This window comes from Ips typographus, linkage group LG14, assembly GCF_016097725.1.
Source record: "Ips typographus isolate SLU linkage group LG14, UJ_Ityp_2.0, whole genome shotgun sequence".
In the NCBI taxonomy this organism is placed as follows: Eukaryota; Metazoa; Arthropoda; class Insecta; order Coleoptera; family Curculionidae; genus Ips; species Ips typographus.
In genome coordinates, this window is record NC_138435.1 from 1,442,166 (window position 1) to 1,468,145 (window position 25,980).

The 25,980-nt window shown below is 36.2% G+C and overlaps 1 protein-coding gene across 2 annotated transcripts; it reads left to right on the plus strand.

Annotated features, from left to right (window-relative positions):
- Positions 1 to 2,945: 2,945 nt before the first annotated feature.
- On the plus strand, positions 2,946 to 24,791 carry Mcr (macroglobulin complement-related). Of its 2 annotated transcripts, none has more exons than XM_081992766.1 (31): positions 2,946 to 3,196; positions 8,132 to 8,230; positions 9,225 to 9,363; positions 9,425 to 9,477; positions 9,537 to 9,717; positions 9,771 to 9,939; positions 9,995 to 10,091; positions 10,149 to 10,305; positions 10,927 to 11,204; positions 11,257 to 11,431; positions 11,494 to 11,652; positions 11,703 to 11,955; positions 12,845 to 13,020; positions 14,352 to 14,635; positions 14,691 to 14,881; positions 14,939 to 15,076; positions 15,154 to 15,246; positions 16,586 to 16,733; positions 16,793 to 17,087; positions 17,154 to 17,264; positions 17,315 to 17,469; positions 17,528 to 17,824; positions 17,880 to 17,989; positions 20,006 to 20,191; positions 20,261 to 20,435; positions 20,496 to 20,690; positions 21,018 to 21,244; positions 21,308 to 21,485; positions 23,701 to 23,875; positions 23,928 to 24,033; positions 24,100 to 24,791. In XM_081992766.1, the coding sequence occupies exons 2-31, from the start codon at positions 8,145 to 8,147 to the stop codon at positions 24,273 to 24,275; spliced, it is 5,163 nt and encodes a 1,720-aa protein (XP_081848892.1). In that variant the 5' UTR covers positions 2,946 to 3,196; positions 8,132 to 8,144; the 3' UTR covers positions 24,276 to 24,791. The 2 variants fall into 2 exon arrangements, with proteins under 2 accessions (XP_081848892.1, XP_081848893.1); XM_081992767.1 differs by having other exon boundaries at positions 10,927 to 11,198.
- Positions 24,792 to 25,980: the final 1,189 nt, after the last annotated feature.

The following is a 25,980-nucleotide window of genomic DNA, read 5'->3' on the forward strand; positions in this document are numbered from 1 at the left end:
CTCACCGATATAAACGAAACCACCAAAAAACACACTTTAAAAGCCACTAAAAATGGCGGAAAAAACATCACACCAGTCCAGTTTACGGTTGTCCCTCCCTCCAAGACGTAATGTAATATACCTATATAAGCGCCGTTTTTGTATTTGATTTAACCGATCAGCATGTGAAACATGGCTGTGGTGAACTATTCTACAACTTTGCCATATAATGTATTGATAAAGTTGTATAGTAAGGAAAAAGCCCCAGTTTCAGGTTATGTTACAGTGTAAATCAGGGTTTGTGGGTAAAAAAAATGGTAACTTTGTTATATATTATGCAATTCCTTGAATTTTAAGAGAAAAAAAAATGTTTTTGACATTGTACATTTTATTAATTTATTTAGACTTATACGATCATTATGCGCTACTGGTGAACATTTTTTTTAGTGTTTAGATGTTTCTAACCTTATTATTTGTTTATATATTTTATTATTTCTGTTGGTTAAATGTAATTTTTCGTGCAAAAAACAGACAGCTTAGTACTTTTGTTAATATTTTTGTTATATATACAGGGTGTTACAAACTCGATGCATTAGCATTGCTATCTCAGAAACTATAGTTAGTTGATAGAGCTTTAAGTTAAATGGAGACAAAGTTGCGCATTTTATTACTAAATAATTTGGTAAAAAAATATTCATTACAACAAAAACCGAAAAAGTCAAACTTCTATTTTATTTTTTTACCACTTTATTATCGATTATTTTGGAAAACCAATTTGACACCTTCTGGAGGCATTTTTTTTTTATGACATTACATTATTTTTAGACAAGTGTGGCACATTATTAGTTTTGGAATGTCTCTAGCTATTAAAAAACAAAATAAAAAGTCCAGGTCCGTATTTAAAAATTTGTCGAGTTGATGATGGTATCTAAAAAACGAAACGTCGAGGCTGAAAACTAAAACTATTTTCTTGTAGAGCATAAAAAAGGGCGTCTAAAAGGTGCCATTGATTCTCCAAAATAATAAATAATAAAGTGGTAAAAAACTAAAATAGAAAATAGACTTTTTCGGTTTTTGTCGGATATCATCAACTATAGTTTGTGAGATAGCGATGCTAATGCCTCGAATTTGTATAACACCCTGTACAGTAGAATCAATTTTTTTAGTGTGTATTTTTGTATTTTATAATTTTATGTAATAAGTTTTTTTTTTAAATTAAGTAATAAAAGTGAAAGTTTTACAACAGCAAAAACCATACATAATATAACAAAAATATTTACGAATTAATTGTTTCCCAGCACCAGTAGAAATTATATATATATTTTTTTGTATTACCTAAAAGGAAGTTCGTTTTTGTTGCTTTTTGTCCTAAAACCAGTGGAAATATAGATAACCCCCCCATTTTTTAAATTTTTTTGAAAAATGAAAAATTTTATAGTGTGTACTTATTTCACCTAATTTAAGGTCCTTTGGTATAAATATGAACTTTTGCTGTGCATTGGAACCCTCCTGGAGCAAAACAAAAAATTAACAAAATTGCACTTTTTGTAAAAATAGCATATTTTTTACACACGTTGCTTTGACCCTAAATAACTCGCTTACTTGACAAGCTACGTCAAAATGTCAGAAAACAAAAGATAGAGCAGATTTCAAGCTTTCCAGAAATATCTCAACATGAGTTGATTGATAACACCGTTTGGTCGTTAGAAGGCGTCAAAGTTCCTTCACCATAATATCACATATTATATTGTAAATATTTTTTAGTCAGATTTCATGTATCTCCGGCTCTCTCTCTTAATCCGGCCGAGTTCCTGGCAAAGAAATGATTAAAATGTTAAATTTTAAGTCTAACTCTGTTAGTTTTTGAGATATCAAAAAACCGACTGCACCAGCGGCTTTTCCGGGAAATTTTAACATAAAATGACACCGAGACGTCAACTGTAACTTGACAAATAATTTTTTATTTTTTTTGACAGTTCCAGGCCGCCATTTTGAATTTTCTGTCAAAATATTGACTTGCACCTCATTTTAAAGGAAATTTCACGTAGTTTCCAGAAATGACAGACGAAATGGCGTCCACGGTCGCCATTTTGAATTTTCTGTCAAAATATTGACTTGCACCTCATTTTAAAGGAAATTTCACGTAGCTTCAAGAAATGACAGACAAAATGGCGTCCCAGGTCGCCATTTTGAATTTTCTGTCAAAATATTGACTTGCACCTCATTTTAAAGAAAATTTCACGTAGTTAATATGTCCTTTGCTGTGCATTGGAACCCTCATGGAGCAAAATAAAAAATTGCCAAAATTGCACTTTTAGCAAAAACGGCATTTTTTCAATTTTTGAACTTTTTTATTTGAACTCTTATACCAGATTTCACTAAAACGCCATTGCAAAGAGAATAAAAAAATACAACAAAAAATGAGCTAAAACTGGCCTCTCTAGCTCTTCATGTTACCGAGATATTGAATTTCAAAAGTAGTAAAAAAAAAGACCCGTAAAATGTCATAGTTCAGTTAATAGAATTCAGATTATTAATCGCCCAAAGGGAAAGGGTTGGTTACAACATTTTTCTGTCGACTGGAATCCATAATTAATGTTTATAATCCTCAAAAGTTTGAAAAAAAAACTAATAATTGACAATTGAATACAGGACTACATACTATGAGCATATTTGGTTGCTTATAATAAATCATGCATTAATGAGATTCATTAATGAACGATTTTACGTTCGTTATCGTCCATTAAAAAACGCTGTTGATACACGGTCGATGAGTATTTTAAGTGGACAGTTAAAGAACGTTGTAAAGCAAAAACTTTTAAAAATCTGGGTAGGTAATTTTAGTGAAATTTGGCAACTGTGTTAAAAAGCAAGGGTTGGCAACACTGTGTTCCATTCGTTATTTCGACTTTTGACATTCGACATTTCGTTGTTTTCAGTTTCACACTCGGTGCAGTGCAGTGGTTCAGTAGTTCTGTTGCGGAGCAATGGTGAAGTGGGGAGTGCGTCTAAACGCCGTCTGTTCCTAACCTCTCGATCAAAATTAAATACGGTTCGGGTGAAATACCACAATGTTTTCATTGATAACGGCTAGTTTACACTGATAACGGGTCGACTTGAGGAGCGGATTGGCGCGAATTTAAAGTGTTAAATGCGAATCGGCTTTTAATTCAAAAAGTCTATTTTGAATACCAACAAACCCACCGTCATTTTACAGGTAAGCAGTGACCGTTGACGTGTTGGGCGTCGACCATTTCGAGGATGGTATACATTAGAATGGGTATTGTTTTGGGTGGCTTTCAAATCTGTCTCTATAATTCTTAAGTTTTGATTGTTCAAACTTGTATTAACATTTACACCTGTAGATTGGTGACCTCGGTAATGACCTTTCATTTTTATTATCTTGTATGGTGTATAATGTTTTGTTGATGTCTACAGCCTTTCTACTCAGAAAGAAGTAAGATACCCAATTTGAGAAACAAATCTTTGTTTTTATATCAGTTTGGACCTTCAAACCATTGCAATTTGTGTTGTATAGGCTACCCTGTATAATTTCACCTAATTGCTGACTTTAGACTTATAAGAAGAATTTTTTATTTACTTACCCGTCACTATAAACTGCAATTGGCTGATTGGTCACACAAAACCCTCTTCTTACTTTTGGAGCTTTAATTGGCAAAACCTTAAATTACCTCCATAGAAAACATTATAAATCTAATTCTTCATTCATTTAAATAGCAGGCCATGAAGACACAAAATTTGACATTTGATTAAAAGCCCTATTTACTATTTCGATAGAATCCGCCGCCGGAGGGAGCCACTTTATTTTTTTCTAAAAAATCAGATGACCCCATGATTACAAAATTATAAGTAGGCCACGTGATTTTTGAATCCTATCGTGTTTAGATCCGAAAGAAAACGATTAATTCCTAGTTGTCATTTTTGTTATCACTATGACATCTATTTTGAATTTAAAATTTGATTATGGTTCACTAAAGTGCTAAACGGTATTAAAAGTAAAGTTAAAGTTGCATATTTGTGTTGTTTGTGAGTTTTGTGAGCGATATGAGGGTGTCAGATTATGAACCAAGAGCAGCAGCAGATTTCCTAAGTTTCCTAATCCCGAGAAAAACCCCAACTTATTTAAAGCTTATGAAAACCTTGTTGGAAATCCCGCCATGAAAATATTAATCAAGTGCGTATTGTTGAATTACTTTTTTGTTGATAAATAACTTATTACCTATATAGTATAAAATAGCATCACAAATAGTATGTTGTGGTGTTGAATTGAATTTGCGTTGGTAAAAGCATTATGGTACGACTTACTACTTATTTACTATAGTACACATCTTTTTTATCAAAACCTGAAATTAATATTGCATCTGCAGAATTGGTTTTTGGTTTAGTAATCATTTAAGTACCTATTCTAGGATATGAATATCACTATCTCAGTGAGAACTAAGTGAAACTCCCGTCTTAAGTGCCAGACTGTATTGTAATATCTGCAGGCTGTTGACCGTTTATTTTTAACAGGATAATTCTAAAATTAACTGATACAAATCTAGGAAATAAAATTAGACTTTGTCTGATAAAAAATCAAATGTATATTTAAGCCAGTTGATTCAAATAAGGGGACAGTTTCCAGGTTTCCCCAACCACAGAGTAACCTAAAAAATGTCAATCCTAGGGCAGATTGTATTATAAGGTTTCTCACTTTTGGTAGAATTCCTAAGAATGTTGACCACACTGATAGGATTTCCGTTATTCGTTTTTTTAATAATTATTATGAAACTAAAACATTAACATAATTCTTGGTTTGTGGGCCAGTTTCAGGCCTATTCAAAATATCTCTTAATTGGAGGTCAATCGTTTTCCAAATGCATGGTTTTAACATTGAATGCATAAGTTGATCAGTGACCTACTGGAAAAAGCCCCTGAAAAGGTAATATTCAGTGTTTGAGAACTGAATTGTTTTTAAAACTGCTTGAACACTGTTTTTGTTCAATTGGTTTTGGTTTTCAGTGCGATTTCTCTCTGAATGTTGGTTTTCATGGTTGATCAGTTTCGTTTTTTATTAAACTATAAGCTAAAAATAAGCACACACCCTATTTATTGTGGTAATTCTTACACCTTCCCCCTGCTACAAAGTAAAATTACAGAAATCAGGAAGTTTAAGGTTAACACTGGTATCCGGTGTTTTTTTATGGGATTGAAGAAGGGCACGTGCCAAGGCACACCTTGTCGTAATTCGGCCTTTGCAATTTAACGCATTTTACTCTTCCAAATGGCCCTTATGGGTCGGTTTTTCTTCTATTGTGTGTTTGCAGCTGTTGTGGGGCACGTTCCCTTAAAAGCCATCATTTCATTCAAACAATTCGAGTTTATAGTGATGCTTGTACAAGAAAAAACGTGGAATGTTATTCTACAGTTTGCTTAATTCTCACACTTCCTCACCGACAAAACCTAAACATCTTCCATATGTTTCACAACAGTTTACTGTACGAAACGGGCATCCTCTTCCTCCGTTAATTTTTTTTCGGTATTTGGTTGGTTAGAAGCCTCCGTAACGTTAGAATTGGGTTACGAAAACAGTTAACAGATGAAAGTATGAGTTAATCAAACTGGTCTTGGACCACCTGACTGACTGAAGTGACTAACTTAGTGCAGGTGGGTTGAAAAAAAATGACGCTTGTCTAAAATTGTATAATCCTCTAGGTAATATCTATTATTACACAGGAATGCTATATTCAAGTCTTGAGACTGCCGAAATTGTGGCTCCTCTTAATCTCTCTTTAATGAGTAATTTATTTTTAAAGCCAAAACGCTTCTAGAAACTAAGTAATTATTGACAACACGCATATACAGAGCTGTCTGGAAATTGCTATTGTTACGATTTTAACGTCGTACTTCAGCTGTTGAGAGAGAGAGAGAGAGATTTATGTTATAGTTTGAAGGAGATAATACTAATTTCATGAATATAAGACTTCTAAATACTGCCCAAGTATCTAAATTATGGTCTAAATTTTCTTTTCTGCCATTATCTGTTTAGTTATTCTTACAGTTTAACAAAAATCACTATTTTTTCTAAAAAAATATTTTCTGGTTCTAGAAGCTTTATCAAAAATTTGGAAAGTTTTGAAACTTAGCCAAAGGCTCTCAAACGTTCTGGTAAATTATAGCGAAAGTATACAAAACTAGTGGTTGTTGAATTTAAGAAGCGCCAACATCCGCACCTCCTAAGGGAGTAATCCTGATTATTTGTGTCTCCCCCTCTCCCCATTTTGCATTCAATGATTTATGCCCCTCCCCCCACCGGTTTTTGCGTAATCCGCCCCCTAGTTTTATGCCGATCTAATTAACCAGTCCACGAGGGGATGCGAAAATGCATAAGGGATGAATTGATTTAAACTTTTTGCCAGTCAGGGTCATAAACTAGTTTCAGTGATTCGATCAAACCAATCATTTCAAGATTTTAAATTCAGTCTGCAATTTCACTTTTAGACTATTTAATCAAAAAGTTAAATAAACATTCACAGGCTAGACGAGTCCTAATTAACTTCATGGAATCCTACATTATACAGTGTGTCCCAAATTGGTTCTACATGTATTGGGATTGCGGTAACCGGAAGAGCTACAGAGTCGGTTAACTGAGGAAAGTTTTAGAGAATTTTATGTGAAACTTATTTCCGGTTTCCAAATTAAATTATCTTCCGGAAAATTGGGAGAACGTCACAGACTGCATTTTAAACACTCTCTTTAACAAGTTTTGAAACTAAGACATTATTAAGGCACTTTTTTACGTAGAACACGATGACGTAATTAGAAAAAATCTATCGTCTTTGGTTTCCGAGATATGGATGATAACTTTGTAAATTCTTATAGCCGCCATTTTGAATTTTTGCATTTTTGGAAAGCGCTTAAAAAATCCTTTTCAATGATGTACTTGATGATGGTATTATTCAGTTTCAAAAGGGCCAAAAAAAACGTTTTATTTTTGTTATAGTTGGCCTTGTCATTATGAAAAACAAATGACAAACTTTCCCCATTTAACCGACTCTGTAGCTCATGTAGAGACCAATTTGAGACACACTGTATGTATATTATTAAACATCTCTGTAAAATGAGATAATGAATGTGTTGACCGAATTTCTAACGTACTTCTTGCATCTAAGTTTAGAATGGTTAGGGTCTTTGGGTAACAATGTGTCTGATGTACTGTACGTAGTTGAAGACACGTAACTGGACTATTATTTATATAAAAAAAACTCTAAAAATGTCTAGAAAGTGCACGTCTGTTTAGTGTATATTCCTCTTGTTTATGTTCGTTTGTGTGTAGGTACATTCCAAAAATAGAACATTCCGAAGAAATTAAGATTCTTGGTTTCCCAGTGGGACAAAAAATAAACAATACAGTCTACCTTTCAAGATGTGAGTTTAATTACAAATTGCCATGCACTCTTGAATAAAATTTTAGAGGTGGTTAACTGAAAAAGATACTACAAAATCGATAATTAAGCCTTCGCGAACCTGTTACCACCGAAACGAAATCGATAAGTTAAAAGTATCGATTTTCCGGGAGTTTAAGTGTTTGACCTGTTGGTTGGGATGTTGAAGGTTTTCTTACAATACAATACAACTGAAACTCACAATTTAGTGCACATTTCCTTGTTTGTTGGCCTTTAACCTGGCTTTATTAAAGCTCCAAATCCATTACTAACGCTTGTTTATCTTTAATGTTCCGATATTTCAGTGCGTTTTATGGTATAGGGTGGTGCTAAACTAATTCATCTGCATTCGAAAAACCGGGCCTGAGTTATATTTTTAAACTGTTAAAACGATCATTGAAGGTCCAATTATAGAATGTTGCTTATTTTAATCCTTATTGGCACTACTTTGTAAATTTTATGATGTTTATGAAAGATTTAGTGCAAGTTTTCCCGACAAATTAGAAAGAGAGAGTATTGTCAATTCTTGACCAATACTCCCCCTCTATGTTATTAAAGTGCACCATTAACACCGACTAGTATCAAAGCTTTTAATCCCTTATAGTTTGATGTAACAGTGGCCATAAATCTGCCCAAAATTTTGTACCTAAACTACCCCCTTTTCTTTCTTTAAAGAGGGTGATCAGTAAGGCACTTATTATTTTCAGAAACCACATTGGCATGAAGCGAAAACGACCGGTACCATGGACGATATTCATTTGTTTGTGCAGTTTTGGCGCTGCTCAAGACCTCAGTTCATACAACAGGTACGTTTGAGGAACATGTTTATCACACAACAGTGCGGTAAATAATACATTATCGCACGACGTACGGTAATAGTATTTCTTGTACCTAACTGATTTTAAAGGTAAAATGAAGCCAGAGACGTATACTGAATTTTCCGAGTTTTAAGTGTAATCTGGTTACCGTACTGTTATGTTGTAGATAAAGTATTTTATATACAGGGAGTCTCTAAAATGTGCTGGAAAAATTGCTACCAGAATGTCCTTGAAGCTTAAATACGACAGTCTAAGCTTAGTCCGAAAGTGGATAATGTCGGAGATACAGAGTGTCAAGAGTACAATTATTTAGTTTTTCGTAAATAGTTCCGCTAAGCGAGCTTTTGTAAGGTGAATAATCAAAATCGGATTTAATTTCTATTGTAAGATTTAGAGGACGCCACCTGTGGTACCTTACACATATTTAAAACGCCGTAACTAAAGTGCCAGTGCTCTCTAGACACTAAGGGAAATCTTCTAGAGATTTCCAGAGACCTCTACAAGTATCTTAAACTTTCCCAGAATTGTTTTAATTTGCCAGAGGCCTCTGGGACCATTTTGAAAGTACCAGTGCACTCTAGATAGTACTGGAAATGTTCTAAAGATTTCCAGACGTATCCTGAACTTTCCCAGAATTGTTTTAATTTGCCAGAGGCCTCTAGGACCATTTTGAAAGTACCAGTGTACTCTAGGAGGATTCTAGGACCATTTTCATAAGTTTTGACTGTATTAAAGTGTTTTTTGTTTTTAATGGCAAAAAGTGGTAGGGTGCACTAAACTGTTTTTTTTTTTTTAACTAACTATTTCGATTGAGCGTAGTATATACTTTTAGACTACTATTTTTTCCGCACATTTTAGGAACTTTCTGTATAATATGTGGTGGTACTGAGTAGATATTACCGCCCTCTACAGTTTTACTCACGTGCGAGAATAACTTAGTTACCACACTGATTTTATGACACAAACTTAATATGTTTTGCAGAGTTAATGATCCTCAAAGAGGGTCTCTATACGGTACTCAATCAAGTCCGGATGTAGGCCCCACAAATTCTCTTGATCCTACAGATCCTTACAGTAAGGACCAATACGATCAAGACCCTTATAGGGACCGGAACCCTCAAGTAAAGCATTTCTGTATCGAAATAGTATTACATTATGATTAATGGTTATAATAAATTGCAGTTTGATGACTACACTCCGTACCGAATTGAGCATTCTACGATTATTAGAGAAGCGTAATTGTTTTTTTTTAATATTTTGGTCACCGATATTTTCTACCCTTAAATTGTTTTAGGACTTACTTTATTGTAGCGTCGAAACTAGTGCGGCCTGGACAGTTATACAGGGTGTCCGTGACTGTACTACAAGAGAAACAGCCTTTGACGGTTAGAGCGTCGATATCCAGAAATGGAGTGGAAATGACTAGTGATTATAAGGCGGTGAAAGAAGGAATCACCGAGACTCTACTGATGAGGGTAATTTATTATTGTTTTAATTTTTGTGACTATGATTAATTTTGTCATAACAGGTACCGACCACTAGCGCCACCGGCGAGTATAAACTGAGAGTGGATGGTTTGTACGAGGACATTTTGGGTGGTGTTGCTTTCTCCAATGAAACGAAATTGGCATTTTCGCAACGATCCATGACGATATTCATACAATTGGACAAACCAGTGTATAAACAAGGAGAAACTGGTACATTTGACTGGTTAAAATTGACTTAAAAATACTGTTGAAATTTGTATTTCAGTACGATTCAGAACGATTCCAATCAATACGGAACTGAAAGCTTTCAACGATGCCATCGATGTTTACATGATCGATCCAAGCGGGCACATTTTAAAAAGGTTTATTATTTTTCTTCTCTCACCTTGTTACACGCGGTTACTAATAATCTAATTCAGGTGGTTGTCGAGACAGTCCAATTTAGGTACGGTAAGTTTGGACTATCAACTGTCCGATCTGCCGGTGTTTGGTGAGTGGAAAATTCGGGTGATAGCTCAAGGACAAGTGGAGGAATCCACGTTTTTGGTCGAGGAGTATTACCAAACTCGATTTGAGGTAAATTAATTTGCCTGCATTTTTTTTCTTTCGTTCAATTATCACTAATTTACTGATAATTACGTCTTACGTTCCTTTTTATTTGTTGAGTTTTGATTGACATTCACGAGTTTGAAAAAAATTGTAAATAACATCCGTTAATTACGTCAAATTTCCATCTCACTTGAGTTCACGTGTAATAGAAAAGGATGGAAATTACTTACCGTCTAGTACCTCCAAGAACCAACAAAGTTGCGCAGTTCAAAGCTCAACCAAATGCCGTTTTAAAAATTTAGATTTTCCGAGTACTTCCGAAGCTATCCGAAAAAAAATAAAAGTTGTTTTTTTTGTTTTTATTTATTTCTAACCTTATTTGAAGAGATATCCCATAACTAAAAGCATCTTTTTATTGCCATTTTTTCCCATCTATTCGATGATGGATTCATATTTGCCGCCCGACGTTTCGTTTTTTGGCAGTCATCATCAACTTCAGCACTCACAACGACCGTTTTACTTATGATTTGCTTCATAAATGACAAAATAATTCAATAAAAACTAATAGAAAATTCGGTTGCATAAATGACACACATGTTGATGTTTCTTAGTACTAAATTAGTTTTTAATCCACCTTTACATTGCTAGGTGAATGTGACAATGCCAGCTTTTATTCAAAACAACGAAGAGTACATAACGGGGATCATAATGGCGAACTATACGAGTGGCGCCCCCGTACGAGGTAATTTGACGATCAAGGCGACTGTGAGACCAATCAAACCCATCGATTTGGACAAAAAACTGAAAAGAAACCGACCAAGACCGATAGAAAGTAACCTGTACAATCCGTACGGACCTAACGATTTTTGGAAACCGGAAGGTTTTCATTACGGTCCCTATAACGACGATTACTACAGACGGTCGGTGTACGTTACGTACCCCCTAATTAAGGTGGTTACACTGATTTTGTTTTAATAGTGATGGGCATGGAAACCATCAAGACAACTACCCTAGAAACAACCAGTATGACGGCTATTACGACTACGACCATTTTGATAAGCCCTTGTTGGAAAAGTATTTCAATTTTGCTGAGGAATTTCCTTCTTGGATGCCTCCAAATCAGTACTGGGAACAGGTGCCCAGTTTAAAATTTGTAAGCACTTTACTAGTAGACTAGTTTGAACAAAAGTAGTTTCAATCCGGTTTTATGTGTAGTTTTACGGTACTTACGAATTTAAATTCCCAATTCGTGATTTGTTGGATAACGTGCGCACTTTGGACGGTATGGAAGTGTTAATTACAGCCGCAGTGGGTGACCGATATCTGGATGAAATCGTGGAGGGCTATTCAACGGCAAGAATTTTCAATTCTACGGTAAGTTTACCAAACCAAATTATGGGTGGTGTTTAACCCTGACTTTTAAGGTTAATTTGAAGTTTATGGGCGATTCACCGCAAATTTTCAAACCGGGCATGCCAGTCACCGCTTACTTGGTGGCGTCGTTTCGTGACGGTTCGCCATTGTCCGAAAACAGTTTGCGATCCAGTTACTTGCAGGTGTCGGCCATTATTGAAAAACGAGGTGGTGGTCGTATTGATATAGCTCCCAAACAGTTGCCAATGATGACGGAACAATCGGGTGTTTGGCAGTATCACCTCGACTTAAAACGCGAATTAGGTACTATACATATTTGTTCAGCGACTTTTGACGGTTCACGTCACAATCACCAGCAAAAAAACGTATGTCGGCGATTAAATAATGTCATATTGACTGATCAGGGTCTACAATATGGGAATCTCGAAAACGGTAACAGATACAGAGTTGGTTAAATGGAGTTCAATCTTATGCCTTTTGGACACTTTCGGAAATATCCGAAAAAATAACATATCAAAATACGATGACATTGATTAAACCGTCAAACTGACAATAGCTGGTAACGGGCGTATGGATGGCAATTGTCACAAAAATGTCTTAGATAACGTTGCAAACAATTATTATATGACAGCTGTCAATCCGCCGGTTTGATTTCGAACTTATCAACGGCCCTACGTTCATGCTAGAACGAGAGAACCACAGCCAACTACGACCATAACAATTATTGAACACCCGTTTTTATTCGATCTTTGTTTAATAAAGCGACATAAGGGATGTGACGCAACAGTCAGAAGTCACTGAACAGAGAATATATGATTTTACTATTTAATATTACTTCTCAATCGGAACGGTTTTTAAAACTTTGCCATTTCGGAACGAAACAACAGATTTTGATACGATTTGGACTGTTATTGTGTTTGAGTTATTGGCTTTTACCTGATGGGAACAACATTGACTTTAATGCACCATATGGGGTGGGAAAAAAGCTACTCCCCATTTGATCAGTAATATTTTTGCTTGTTTATGTTAATATCTCGGGACGGAGATTTATCCGAAAAAAATTGATGCATTAAAGTAAACGTTTTTCACGTCAGCCAATAAGTTAAGTCGTATCGAAATGACGAGGTTTAAATAAATTACCAACAAAATTTACTGTCCCGATTGACTTGTTGTAATGAATTTTATTTTAAAGGAATATTGGGTCCTCGAGCTTTTACCGAATTTAGTCAATTCAGTTCCTTGAGAATTCGCGCAGAATTTAACGACGACTACACCAATCAACACGCCAGTGCTGATCTGCTCATGGTGGCTCATTTTAGCAATAACGATCAACATATCCGAGTCACTACAAGCACTTTAACCCCTCAAGTAATTGATCTAGCGATACTGGAAGGTTTTGTTTGTTGGTTATCAAGGCATCATCAACCACCCTGATGAGGCAAAACGCGCGTCAATGAATTGGAATTGATTTCCAATAAACAAAACCTCACACCATATACCAGGTGGTTCAAATTGATTGTAGGATACTTAAAGGGTGAAACGTACGTACGTGAAAATAAACGACGACAAAGTGTCACATAAACGAAAAGTTCCTCCTAGCGGAGCTTGATTATTATAACTTTAGTTGCACGTCATCAAGGTGAAAATGGACGGCGTTGTCAATGTTAACACACAAAAAAACGAACCGAAATTGAGAACTGTGTTTGTTTACATTTTGAATTGCATTTACAGAAATGTCCGAGTGATTTTTACTGTTTTAATTAAACTTTTGGGGTATGGGAGTGAGGAAAGCTTAGTTTAAGCGTGTTTAGGAGATCCTGAGTTGAGAGTTTTGAGATCTGATTTGTTTTACTCGGCATTTGAGTAATAATAGAGACGTTTATTTGCGCAGATTTTCAGGTAGGGGCTTAACAATTCAATGTTTTTTATTGGTTGAATAAGCTTATTCATGCTAGTAAATTGTTAATACTTAGCTTTGATATTGCAGACACATTTTTAGATCAAACTATAGATTTCACACAAAAATCTAATAGAATAAAGTTGTTTGGAGCCAGTATTTGACGGTTTTGGTATAACAGACAGCTACGTGGCAGGTGGTTGGAATGTTGTTTGTCCACAAGTTTAATGGCTACAGGAACGTAAAATAGGATCACAAGTTGCAACAAATTTCGAAAACCCTGATATTTACGTCAAACTTTGACAGTTTGAGACGTATAACGATCGGTGATCGGAATAGCTCGGTAGCAAGAAAATCGAAAGAGACAACATTGCGCAGTATTGCCAACTTATTTTAAGGCGCGTGCTTTAAATATCCGTATCTATGCAATGTTATTGTCCCCAGTAAGTTTGGTTGACGATAGAATCATCTGTAAATGGTGAGGTTTTGTTTTTTGTTTATCAATCCCAATCCTCTGACCGGTTTCGCCGTATTACGGCTCATCAGAGAGGCTATAGGGCTTGATAACCAAAGAACAAAACCTTCAGAGAAAGAATCATCTGTGTTATGACGTGCAACTAAAATTATAATAAACAGGGTATACCTATATTTTAAGCTGAGATATGGTCACGTGACTTCAAGAATGAATGCTATTTTAACCGTAAGGAAGAGTCAAGTTGAAAACCAATCGATACTTTTCGCCCTTAAAATTTCCTACAAACAATTTCGGCCACTTTGTATAACCAAACTGGTTGGGTTTTAGGTGGGAGAGTTTATGATTTTCCATATTCGGTCCAATTATTACATTGAAAGATTCAACTATTTGATCATAGCCAAAGGGATAGTTTTGGTGACTGGAGATGAGGATATGAATGATTTTGTCAGTACCATGTCGATTGTTTTGAGTGCTGAAATGGCACCCACCGCCACTATGGTGGTGTGGCACGTGGGACGATACGGTGATTTAACGGTGGACAGTTTAACGTTCCCCGTAAACGGAATCAGCAGAAATAAATTCCAAGTATTAATCAACAATAAAAAAGCCCGGTACATTTTACTTTTCATCATTCAAACATTTTAATTACAAGAGTGAGTTTTGCAGAACCGGTCATAAGGTTGAAGTGGGTATTTACGGAGAGCCTGGTTCTTATGTCGGTTTGTCCGGAATTGATCGTTCCTTCTACACTATGCAAGCTGGAAATGAGTTGACTTACGCCAAAGTAATTACTAAAATGATGACCTTTGATGAGGACGTAAATGGTACTTTACAGCACGAGTGGATGTCGCATGAAGGTATAAAACAATTTTTCAAATTCATTTTTTTCATAACATAAATGATTGGGTTTCCAGGATATCCGAGTGAACTAATTTATTTTCCCACTAATACGTTTGGAGTGGACGCTAATAGAACGTTCGAGTATGCCGGTTTGGTTGTTTTTAGTGATTTTGAGCTGACAAGACGGCATACATTGTGCGATCCTTCACAAGGTACAATCTGATTAATTTAATTTAATAATTGTTGTTTCTGACCTTGATTAAATTATACTTTACACTCGTTCTCGTAGGTTTGGGAGAATGTCTTAGCGGTCGATGTTATTCGCTAAATAAACGGTGTGACTACTTTAACGACTGCGAAGACGGAACTGACGAAGCCGGATGTAAGTTGATTTCACTAAAAAATATACGTCTTACATTTCAATATTACATCTCTAGGAATTTTACAAAAAGCTTAAAAAGAAAGTTAAAATGAGCTCTGTGACGTAATGAAAGCCCCTTCAATTTCGTAACGTAGGTGGAAGTGTTAAGTCAGGAGGCGAATTACTCATTTTACCGGTTTCGGATTCTCTCGTAAAAATATCTGATTGGGGCAGCTCTTACAACTTTTTTGAAAATAAGATACATTAAACATAACCTACAATTTCAGCTCCGTCGCACACAATTTACTATAAACAGAAGAGAGATAGGGTACATGGACCAAACATTTTTTTGAATACTTCTAATTAGAGATATGATAATTATGTTTTGCCAAAATGAGATTCGAAGTTAGATTTTAATGGGCAGCAACAAATCGTTAAACAAATAGACCGAAATCGGACTAAATACAGCTCGCTGACCGAATGCAGATTATCCAAATGAATGGAAATGAGTCAGGAATAATTCAACATCAAAATTAATTTTCTTGACGCTATTGGATACTTGGCGTTTGGCAATAGCGCGCTGAAAATATGGCCTACTTGATGTTAGTTTTCGTTTTCTGTCTTTGTCCCGCGTATGCAATTATCTACGTCTCTCTGTCCGTTACTCGGTTTGGTGATTAATGCGCTCGTTCACCGCCTACTATACTAGAAAGCCTAGAAGGTGCTTGTCAAAAATTCCAATATGACGGAAATAGTGGTGACAGTTCGCGTTTGTTTGTATTTGTGGAAATTGAGTTTTTTGAGGATTAGATGAATTTTTACGGTTTAAAATCAAAGCTTGAGGTTGTTTGCGTAAGTTAACACTATACTCAAGGGTAAGTACAAGTGCTTTCTAGTACAGTAAACTTATTAGGTACTTGTTACATGCACAGGTATGTGAGTTACATTTTAAAGCATCCTTCATTGTGTCAACAACAAAAATAATTTTGAAATAATGTTCTTGGTAATAACATAAGAACCATTTACCAGTTTTGCTTACATTGAACAATGTTTAAACTAGTTTGTTGTGTTGTTGTGTGGTGTAGTTTCCAAGACAAATGTTCTAACCAATTTGTTTAGGCCGGACTGGATTGTGTATAAAAAAAGCTTTGTCTATACATATCTGGATCAGGAATGAACCCTTTTTTGGTTTTTCACTCACAACTTGCAATCAACTAAACAAAAAGCGCTAACGCCGCTATTAAAAGTGATATTTTAGGCTTTCTAGTATAGAGGGCGGTGGCTCGTTGGTTAAATAACTACTATTATATGATGCGACTGGAGTCGTTGAAAAAAGTTGAAATTTTGAATTCTTATACAGGCAATTACGAAAATAATACGGCGCTGGCATTATTCCGAAAATTCCGTTTCAATCGTGTGCAACGACAGTACGAGAACGTGTGGCTGTGGAAGGACGTAAACATTGGTCCGCACGGACGTTACATATTTAATGTGGACGTCCCGGCCAGGTAATTAGGTAAAATGCAAATCGAACCAATTTTTATAGTAAATAAATGGACAACAACAGGCCCGCGCACTGGATGGTGTCCGCTTTTTCAATGAGTCCCACACTGGGTTTTGGTATGTTGCACAAGGCCATCGAATACGTTGGAGTGTTGCCATTTTTCATCAACGTGGAAATGCCCAGCGTGTGTATGCAAGGTGAACAAGTCGGGGTGAGAGTGACCGTTTTCAACTACATGGAAGACCACATGGAGGCTACGGTGGTCTTGAAAGGGTCCCAAGACTACAAGTTTGTTCACGTGGAAGAGAATGGTGTGGTGAGAGCTTATAATCCTCGCACATCTTTTGGGGAACATCAGGTTGGGTTCGATACATGTCCGTTCCGTAGAGACTGGAAGTTTACAGAGTGATGTTTGTTGTTGCAGTTCTTCATATTTATTAAAGCTCAGGACGCGGCTCAAGTATACATTCCAATCGTGCCTACCAGGTTGGGGGATATTTACGTCACTATTTACGCTTCCACTTTGATAGGAAAGGTGAGGGGAAGTGAAGGTTGTGTGGTTGGTAACTAAACACTCAATTGCAGGATGAAATTACGCGAAAACTGCACGTCGAGTCTGACGGTTTGCCGCAACATCGTCATCAGTCAGTTTTGCTGGATTTGAGCAATCGCGCCTACACTTTCCAATATATGCACGTTAACATAACCGAAACTCCTATTATACCCTACGAATACGATCGGTAAATTATCGGTGAATTGTTTCTTAAAATTTAAAATTTGAAAAGTCGAAATTTGTAGTTACTACGTGTACGGTTCGAACAAAGCGAGCATATCGATAGTGGGAGACGTTGTAGGACCGATTTTTCCCACAATGCCCGTAAATGCCACCTCCTTGCTTCATTTACCGATGGATTCGGCCGAACAAAACATGTTTTCGTTCGCCGCCAACATGTACACTTTGTTGTACATGCGTTACACGCAACAAAAAAATAAAACGTTGCAAAAGCAAGCTTTTCACTATTTGAACGTGGGCTATCAGAGACAGTTGAGCTTTTTACAGCCCGATGGTAGTTTTTCTACTTTTCGCAGTGACTGGTAGGTTAATAATAAATCGATGGCCACCACACCATTATCGGTTTCCTTAATTTAGGAATAATTCCGCTTCCTCTGTTTGGTTGACGGCGTACTGCGCTCGAATTTTGCAAGAAGCTAGCTTCTACGAGTGGGAGAATTACATTTACATCGATCCTGTTGTAATTGGTACGTATACGATCGGCAAAACTAGGTTTTTTTTATGTGCGATACACGGGATCGCCACTTTTAATTGTCCGGGACCATTTTGAAAGAGCCATCAGAGAGGCCTATAATACAACAGGGTGGTCCAAATTGATTGTAGGATACCTGAAAGGTAGAAAGTAGACAAGAACGGTAACCAGTAAAGAATTGATTGCTCGATCGGCCGATTTTGTTTCCCGGCGGCCAATGGATCCTGACGTCACATTAAAGTCTCGGGCGCATAAGTGTATGGTTACATTAGATGCGGATACGAGCGATTTTTTAATCGTGCGACGTCGTACGATAGCTCAGATAAAAACAAACTCCGTAATTTAAAGCTGTGCGGTTACATTGCTTGCGATTTAGTCTGACCGTATCGTACGTGGTCGTACGAGTATTTGAGCGGAACAAACTTGTTTGTTTTTCTGTAAGACAGCGTACGATTTTACAGATTTGTACCGCTTTTATAGTGGACAAAACAACAAATAACTTAAATTAGTTATTTAAAAATGGACTTAGAAAAATTAATTTTGTGTGTTCAAACCAGAAAGGTGTTGTGGGATCAAAAATGCAAAGAATACCACAACAGAGCAACAGTAAAAAAGGCCATAGAGAATATATTCAAAGGTTGAAGGTGTCATTCGGAAATACTCATAGAACTTTCGCGGTTGTTCCTTTAACTCTTTAAAAAGCGTTACATACTCCCCGTCTTCATCTCGCTTTAAATATATGTCATTAACCCAATGCTTCCTTTTATTAATCAACATATATTTCAAACAACTGTTTTCAAGAAAATATAAATGGTCTAATTCTTCGGCCATTTTGTTTTTAAATGCACCATACAAAACGCAAGTAATATAACCACACAATCGTACGACAAATGATCGTACGACGTCGCACGATTAAAAAATCGTATCCGCATCTAATGTAACCATACACTAATACGTATATAATATATACAGTGCGTTTTTTTTAACGCGCAACATAGGATTTTACGTGTTAAATTTTTAAGTCCATGTTAGACCATTTTATTTTGGAACTGCAAGTCTATAACTTGACGGGTGTGTCTTTAGTACCCTGAAGTTTAAGTAAGTCTAGCAATTTGGTCTAAAAAGTGATTAAAAACTGGAAAAAAAATCATTTTTTTTCGAAAAGATTTTATCGTTCCATACTCCCTGTATGCATTGTTGTTCCTTGTTGTTTTTATACTGGCAGGGCAGGTAACAGGTAAAGTGACATATTTTGACTGCATCACGACCCGACATCTTTTGAACGTCAAAAGGGCATTTTATGATTGTTTGGAATACTGTTTGGCTTCAAACGGAGGTCACTTTGAACAATTCACTTATAAAAATACTTCTTTTGTTCTTAACTTTCTTGATATAAAGTTAATGATCACCCTGTTTTACTTTCTACGCCAAATTTTACCTGCTACCTGCCGTGCCAGTATCAAAAACAACAAAGAACAACAATGCATACAGGGAGTATGAAACGATAAAACCTTTTCGAAAAAAGATGATTTTTTGCAAGCTTTTTAACACTTTTTAGGCCGAATTGTTAAACTTACTTAAGCTTCAGGGTACGAAACAGCCACCCGTCAAGTTTTATACTTGTAGTTCCAAAATAACATGGTCTAACATGGGCTTAAAAATTTAACACGTAAAATCCTATGTTGCGCGTTAAAAAAAACGCACTGTACAGGGTGTCCGTAAAGTCACGCATAAATTCTATTAAAAATCAGGGATTTGTTGCATTCTAGTCCAAATTTGAAAAGTGACCCCTTTCGGAGCTAGCGAGCCCTAAGTATATGCCCCAATACAAATAAAATTATTTCAATTAATAAACGTAAAAATGACGGTATCTGAAGAACTAAAAGAAACGTTCGGACATCACATTACACTTAAAGCACGTCAAACTGAATTATCCTACAATCAATTTGGACCACCCTGTATTTTCTTTGTGTTCCCAAAATTAAACAGGTAATGTTGTATTTATACACAGCCAGAGCGGTGGATTGGGTGCTACGTCATCAAACTGAGGACGGCTCGTTTTACGAAACCACGTGGATTAGTGATCGGAAGTACAACCGGTCTCTAAACTTTGATCGTGACGATCCGAGCATACGGAGAAACATTACATTGACCGCGCACGTTCTAATCACTTTGGAGAGCGTTAAAGATTTAGCGAGTACGTATAATAAAGCGATTATTCACGTAGATAGAGAGAGTGTGTAAAACTGGTTGGCGACTATTCAAGGTGGTTTGAGTTCCAAAGTGGCCATTGCAGCCAAAAAGGCCGTATCGTGGCTGGAAAGAAACATGGACTTGATTGAGCTCAAGGGTCAGGCTTTCGATACCGCTATAGTAGCTTACGCCCTAATGAAAATCAAAGCATCAGTGGCGGAGCGAGCATACGTTGCTTTATCCAAAAAGTATTTATTATTTTTTAAATCAAACCAAAACAGACGAGAATATGCTTTTGTGTTTTGTAGAGCAACTCTAGAAGGTGGTTTAGTATATTTCGCTCGGCAATCGGTGCCTCAACCGCCGTTTAAAATGGAAAATCAACGGCCGTTTTTACTGCCCCGTTTGCCGTACGAGTATGACAGCGAAAATATTGAAGCCACCGCCTACGCTCTAATGATTTACGTGGAAAGACAAGAATTGTGGGTGGACAATATAGTACGGTAAGAATATATCTTAATTATTGTACAGGTTACAGCAAACAAAAAAATTCTAACTAATTTTGGCACCATCTTTCTCCCTGACTTTACCTGATGTTGTACTGTTTTTTTCTTTTGTCATTATGTCATAGAAAATTGAATGAGGATTGCAAAAATGCACTTAAAACAGTCATTGTCTCACTCCAAGTGGGTTTTACAGACACCCTGACTGTCCTTTGAGTATAAAGGAGAGGTAACAATACAGGGTGGTTCAAATTGATTGTAGGATAATTCGATAGTGTAAAGTGTCATATAAACTGTTTCTCCCTGACTTATGATTTTGTTTTTAAGTTGGTTGAATACGCAACGTTTGTCCGATGGTGGATGGGCCTCCACTTCGGACACTGCCAACGCGATGAAGGCCCTGATCGAGTACACTTCCGCGCAGCGTATCCGTGACATTTCCAGTTTATCGGTAAAAGTGGAGGCGACTTCTTTACCTGGCAAAAGTCAGACACTGTACGTAAACGATCGAAACAGAGCCGTACTGCAACACATCGATATTCCCAATGCTTGGGGTAAACGCTTTCGCACCATATAACCATCAGCGTGAAAAAGCCAAATTTGATTGGTCGTTATAGGTACAGTAAAAGTGGACGCGAGAGGAACGGGTTACGCCATCCTACAAATGCACGTACAGTACAATGTGGATATTGAAAAGTTCCAAACCCAACCGCCTGTTCGGGCTTTCGATTTGGTGACCAAGCAGTACCATTACGGACGGAATCAGTCGCACATCACTTACATCAGCTGTCAAAGGTAAGTCGACTGAATTAAATATGATGTCTTTATAAAAATTTCGATTGTACAGGGTTGCCAGGATTTAGTGTGTTTAGAGCACGATTTTTAGAAAAATGGCAAAAACCATATGTCGATATCTTGTCAGTTTGCGGCGCTGGAGGGCGTTTTTCGAATTTCGCCCATTTTCAAAACTCTTTTGTTTATGAAAATATCGAAGTGAAACACAAACATTTTTATGTGATTCCAGTGGCGTGCTTGGTTTTTTTGCTTCCTCTCAACAATTTACCTAACTTTATTATTTTAAACTGCAATATACCTATACAGGGTGTCCCACGACGAAAGACCTCGATTGATATTGGAAAAAGTATAAATAGGAGAGTTTTGAAAATTTGGTAGGATACTGATGTGGGCATGCCCAATCCAACTAAAATATTTTTAAGATGGTTGCACTTCCGCTTATACCGGAAGTCGATCACAACTTTCTTATTTTAAATAGAACACCCTATATATTATTACATATTTGGATTCCTCACAAAATTCTGACCAACTTTTGTATAGCATGCCCTATGCCTATCTCTAGCCGTTTTCGAAATATTTGATGTTTTTCCAAAAAAATGACAGTTGCAACGCTCAACATATTTTTGTACTATGTTAAAACCGTATTTCATTTTGCAATGAAACTTTGGGTTATTGTAAATAAAGGATCGTTTTATTAAACTGAGGGTGCGTAACGACTCATTTGTATACAGGGTCGTCAAAAAAAAAATCATAAACTTGCCACTAAAAAAAATGAAAAATCTCAAGTTTTTTAAATGGAAACCCCCATTTTTTATGACGGAATCATTTTGAGCATTAAAAATTACTATAAGTTTCAATTTACTTGCCTATACCAAAATCCAACCCATTTCGTTTTATTTGAGAATAAACATTTTTTTATTAGGCTGCATGGTTGGAATTAGCTGGTACTCTAGTTGGCCATGCTTTTGACACACGGTGATATTGGAGACCTGCAGGGCATGTTAATAACACTAGTTTTGAGTGTTTTGACAACTGCAAATATGCCGTCGCGGTTACGTTATTCAAACCAAGATTACTTAAATCTGTTTATTATTTACGGAAAATGTGATAAAGTTGTGAGTAGAACATGTGAGGTATTTGCCGCTCGTTATCTAGAAAAACCAAATCCATCACCAAAAGCTGTCAAGCAAATAATTGAAAATTTTAAGAATACGGGATCTGTGAAGAGAAAAGCTATTAAAACAAAACCAATCCTTAATAATACAAAAATGTAGAAATTGCAATTTCTAACCAACTTTTGTGTACAATGCCCTATTCCTATCTCTAGCCGTTTTCGAAATATTTGATGTTTTTCCAAAAAAGTGACAGTTGCAACGCTCAACATAACATGCTTTGCAGTTCTCCAATATCACCGTGTGTCAAAAGCATGGCCAACTAGAGTACCAGCTAATTCCAACCATGCAGCCGAGCATGCAGCCTAATAAAAAAATGTTTATTCTCAAATAAAACGAAATGGGTTGGATTTAGGTATAGGCAAGTAAATTGAAACTTATAGTAATTTTTAATGCTCAAAATGATTCCGTCATAAAAAATGTGGGTTTCTATTTAAAAAACTTGAGATTTTTCATTTTTTTTAGTGGCAAATTTATGATTTTTTTTTGACGACCCTGTATACAAATGAGTCGTTACGCACCCTCAGTTTAATAAAACGATCCTTTATTTACAATAACCCAAAGTTTCATTGCAAAATGAAATACGGTTTTAACATAGTACAAAAATATGTTGAGCGTTGCAACTGTCACTTTTTTGGAAAAACATCAAATATTTCGAAAACGGCTAGAGATAGGCATAGGGCATGCTATACAAAAGTTGGTCAGAATTTTGTGAGGAATCCAAATATGTAATAATATATAGGGTGTTCTATTTAAAATAAGAAAGTTGTGATCGACTTCCGGTATAAGCGGAAGTGCAACCATCTTGAAAATATTTTAGTTGGATTGGGCATGCCCACATCAGTATCCTACCAAATTTTCAAAACTCTCCTATTTATACTTTTTCCAATATCAATCGAGGTCTTTCGTCGTGGGACACCCTGTATAAATAACTTTAACTGAGATTTTATTCAAGTTGGCTTTGACTCAGCTGTCAAAATTGACACAACTCTTGAATGCTCGATTGCGTTTTTAACTTTGGAGTGAATTTTAAATTTTTTCAGGTGGAATCATTTCAACGAGAGCGAACGTTCAGGAATGGCCGTTTTGGACGTGACAGTACCCACCGGTTACATAGTGCAACAGCAGGACCTGGACGCTTACGTCATATCACGCAGAGTGCGCAACTTGCAACGAGCCAAATTCCAAGAGAGAAAAGTTTATTTCTACTTTGATTTTGTACGTTTAAAAGTTTTATTTGGTTGCATTTGATTTGATTATTTGGTTGCAGTTGGACAGCGAGGATATTTGCGTCAATTTCACGGTGGAACGTTGGTATCCAGTGGCAAATATGTCTCGATACGTGTCGGCTAGAGTATACGATTACTACGCTCCAGGTGAGAGAGAGAGAGATAGAATATGCTCAGGTAGGACAAGATGCTACATTGTTTGCTTGTTTGCAGAACGATTCAACGAAACTTTAATCGATTCTTTGTCCACTTACGTCCTGGACATTTGTCAAGTGTGCGGCAGCTCCCAGTGTCCGTACTGTTGGATCTACAACACGGCCAACCATCAATTCGTTCCAATTTTAACGATCCTGACCTTCACTCTAATTCAGTTACTTATTGTACTTTAACTGTCGCGATTCTTTGTTCTCTCTGGTGGTTAAAATAAGAAAACTGTGTGATTTAGATTAGGTCCATTCATATGCATATCACAGACACCATAGAGAGGGTGTTATGGAAAATCGATACAAATTTAAGGATTTTAGTCTCTAAAAACCGTCCATTTCTTTTAACTTAAATTGCTTACCTACGTACTAAATAATAATAAGCAACGATGAGAGTAGTTCAAATGCACTTCACTATTGAAATTGTCATACTATTGGCGTTTCAAGATAAAAGAAGAATTTTTGGAAAAAGTTTGGGGCTCACATAACAATTTCTCGCGTCTGACGCCAATAATATTTTCAATTTAAACTCTGTCAGTATTTTTCTGTTTTGTAAATTTTTTTCGGTGTAAATAGTCTTTTATAAAGTAATTATTTAGGTTGTAGGTTATGTACGAATAAGGTTTTAATGAATTGTTTTTATATGACTCGAAATGTTGATTGAAACTTACAAACTAAATAAAGTATGTAGTTGGTTGGTAGTAGCCTCTGTAAGGTATTTTTTCTTAAGTGGTATTGGTTGGATTAGGCCAGAAAAAAGCAAACGTCTGCACGTTTATTGTCTACCTACGACTCGTGGTAGACAATAAACGTCTGCTTTTTTCTGGCCTAATCCAACCAATACCACTTAAGAATAAATAAAGTATCTTCGTTTATTTGTGACAACTGCGATTCATTTTATTTAATTAATCAACTCCTTATCCGTCAGTTTTGCAGGTTTGCCTTTTTTTTGTTTCAAAGTGTACAGGAAAAGTATGGTGGTTTAGAGCTCGAATCAGCTAAGAAAAGGCCACAGGCGTCATCAAACGATGATGTCACGATCTCTGTACGTCTCGCTTTAAATATTGCTGCTCTCGTTACTTTCCAAGTTGTTGCAGCCAGTCAGTGGCGTGCTATTATTTTATCAGTAAAATGAAACATTTTCGTCGTTTTTAATAAAGAAAATAAAAGACAACAAGTTTTTCAAAGGAATGGAAACTCCTTCTGCTTCTTTCTTCATAAATTGTAAGACGTTACTGACGATTTCACGGCCTTGGCTGCACCTATATGATAACACCTTTCTTTCCAACCTTTTTGAAAGACATTTTGACAAAATAACGTTTTTTATTCATAACACTATGTGAACTTCAACTGCGACCATCAACAATACAACCAAAACACCAGACTAAAACGGAACCTAACCTAACCCCCTAAGTCTCCCTGTCCGCCACTACATTTTTTTAAACTTGGCAACACCGTTTAGAGTGCCGGCTAGTAAAAGCATATAAAAAGGTCCAAATGTCCCTGGCCGCTGCCGCATCTGTTTTAATTGTGTCCAAGTAAAAACCGTACTACGTTGCCAAGTGGCTTTTTGACCGCTTAACAATATATTTTCGGGAATATTTTAATAGGACGCCTCTGATTATATCTAATGCGACGGCAACTGTAGAAGGAGAAAGAAATAGTTTTAAAAACTGCGTCATTGATGATGCGGTGGCCTTTTCTCATCTGATTCGAGCTCTACTGGTTTTGGTCATCACCCCCTGTATCACAAAAAACAAACAAATTAGGTTAGGTTAGAACATCATTTTTTCTACGAGCGTTTTCAAAAATTAAAAAGAACGATAATTGAAAATAAATGATAAATTGAAATTGAAAAATAAATTTTTAATAATATTGAATTTAACAATAA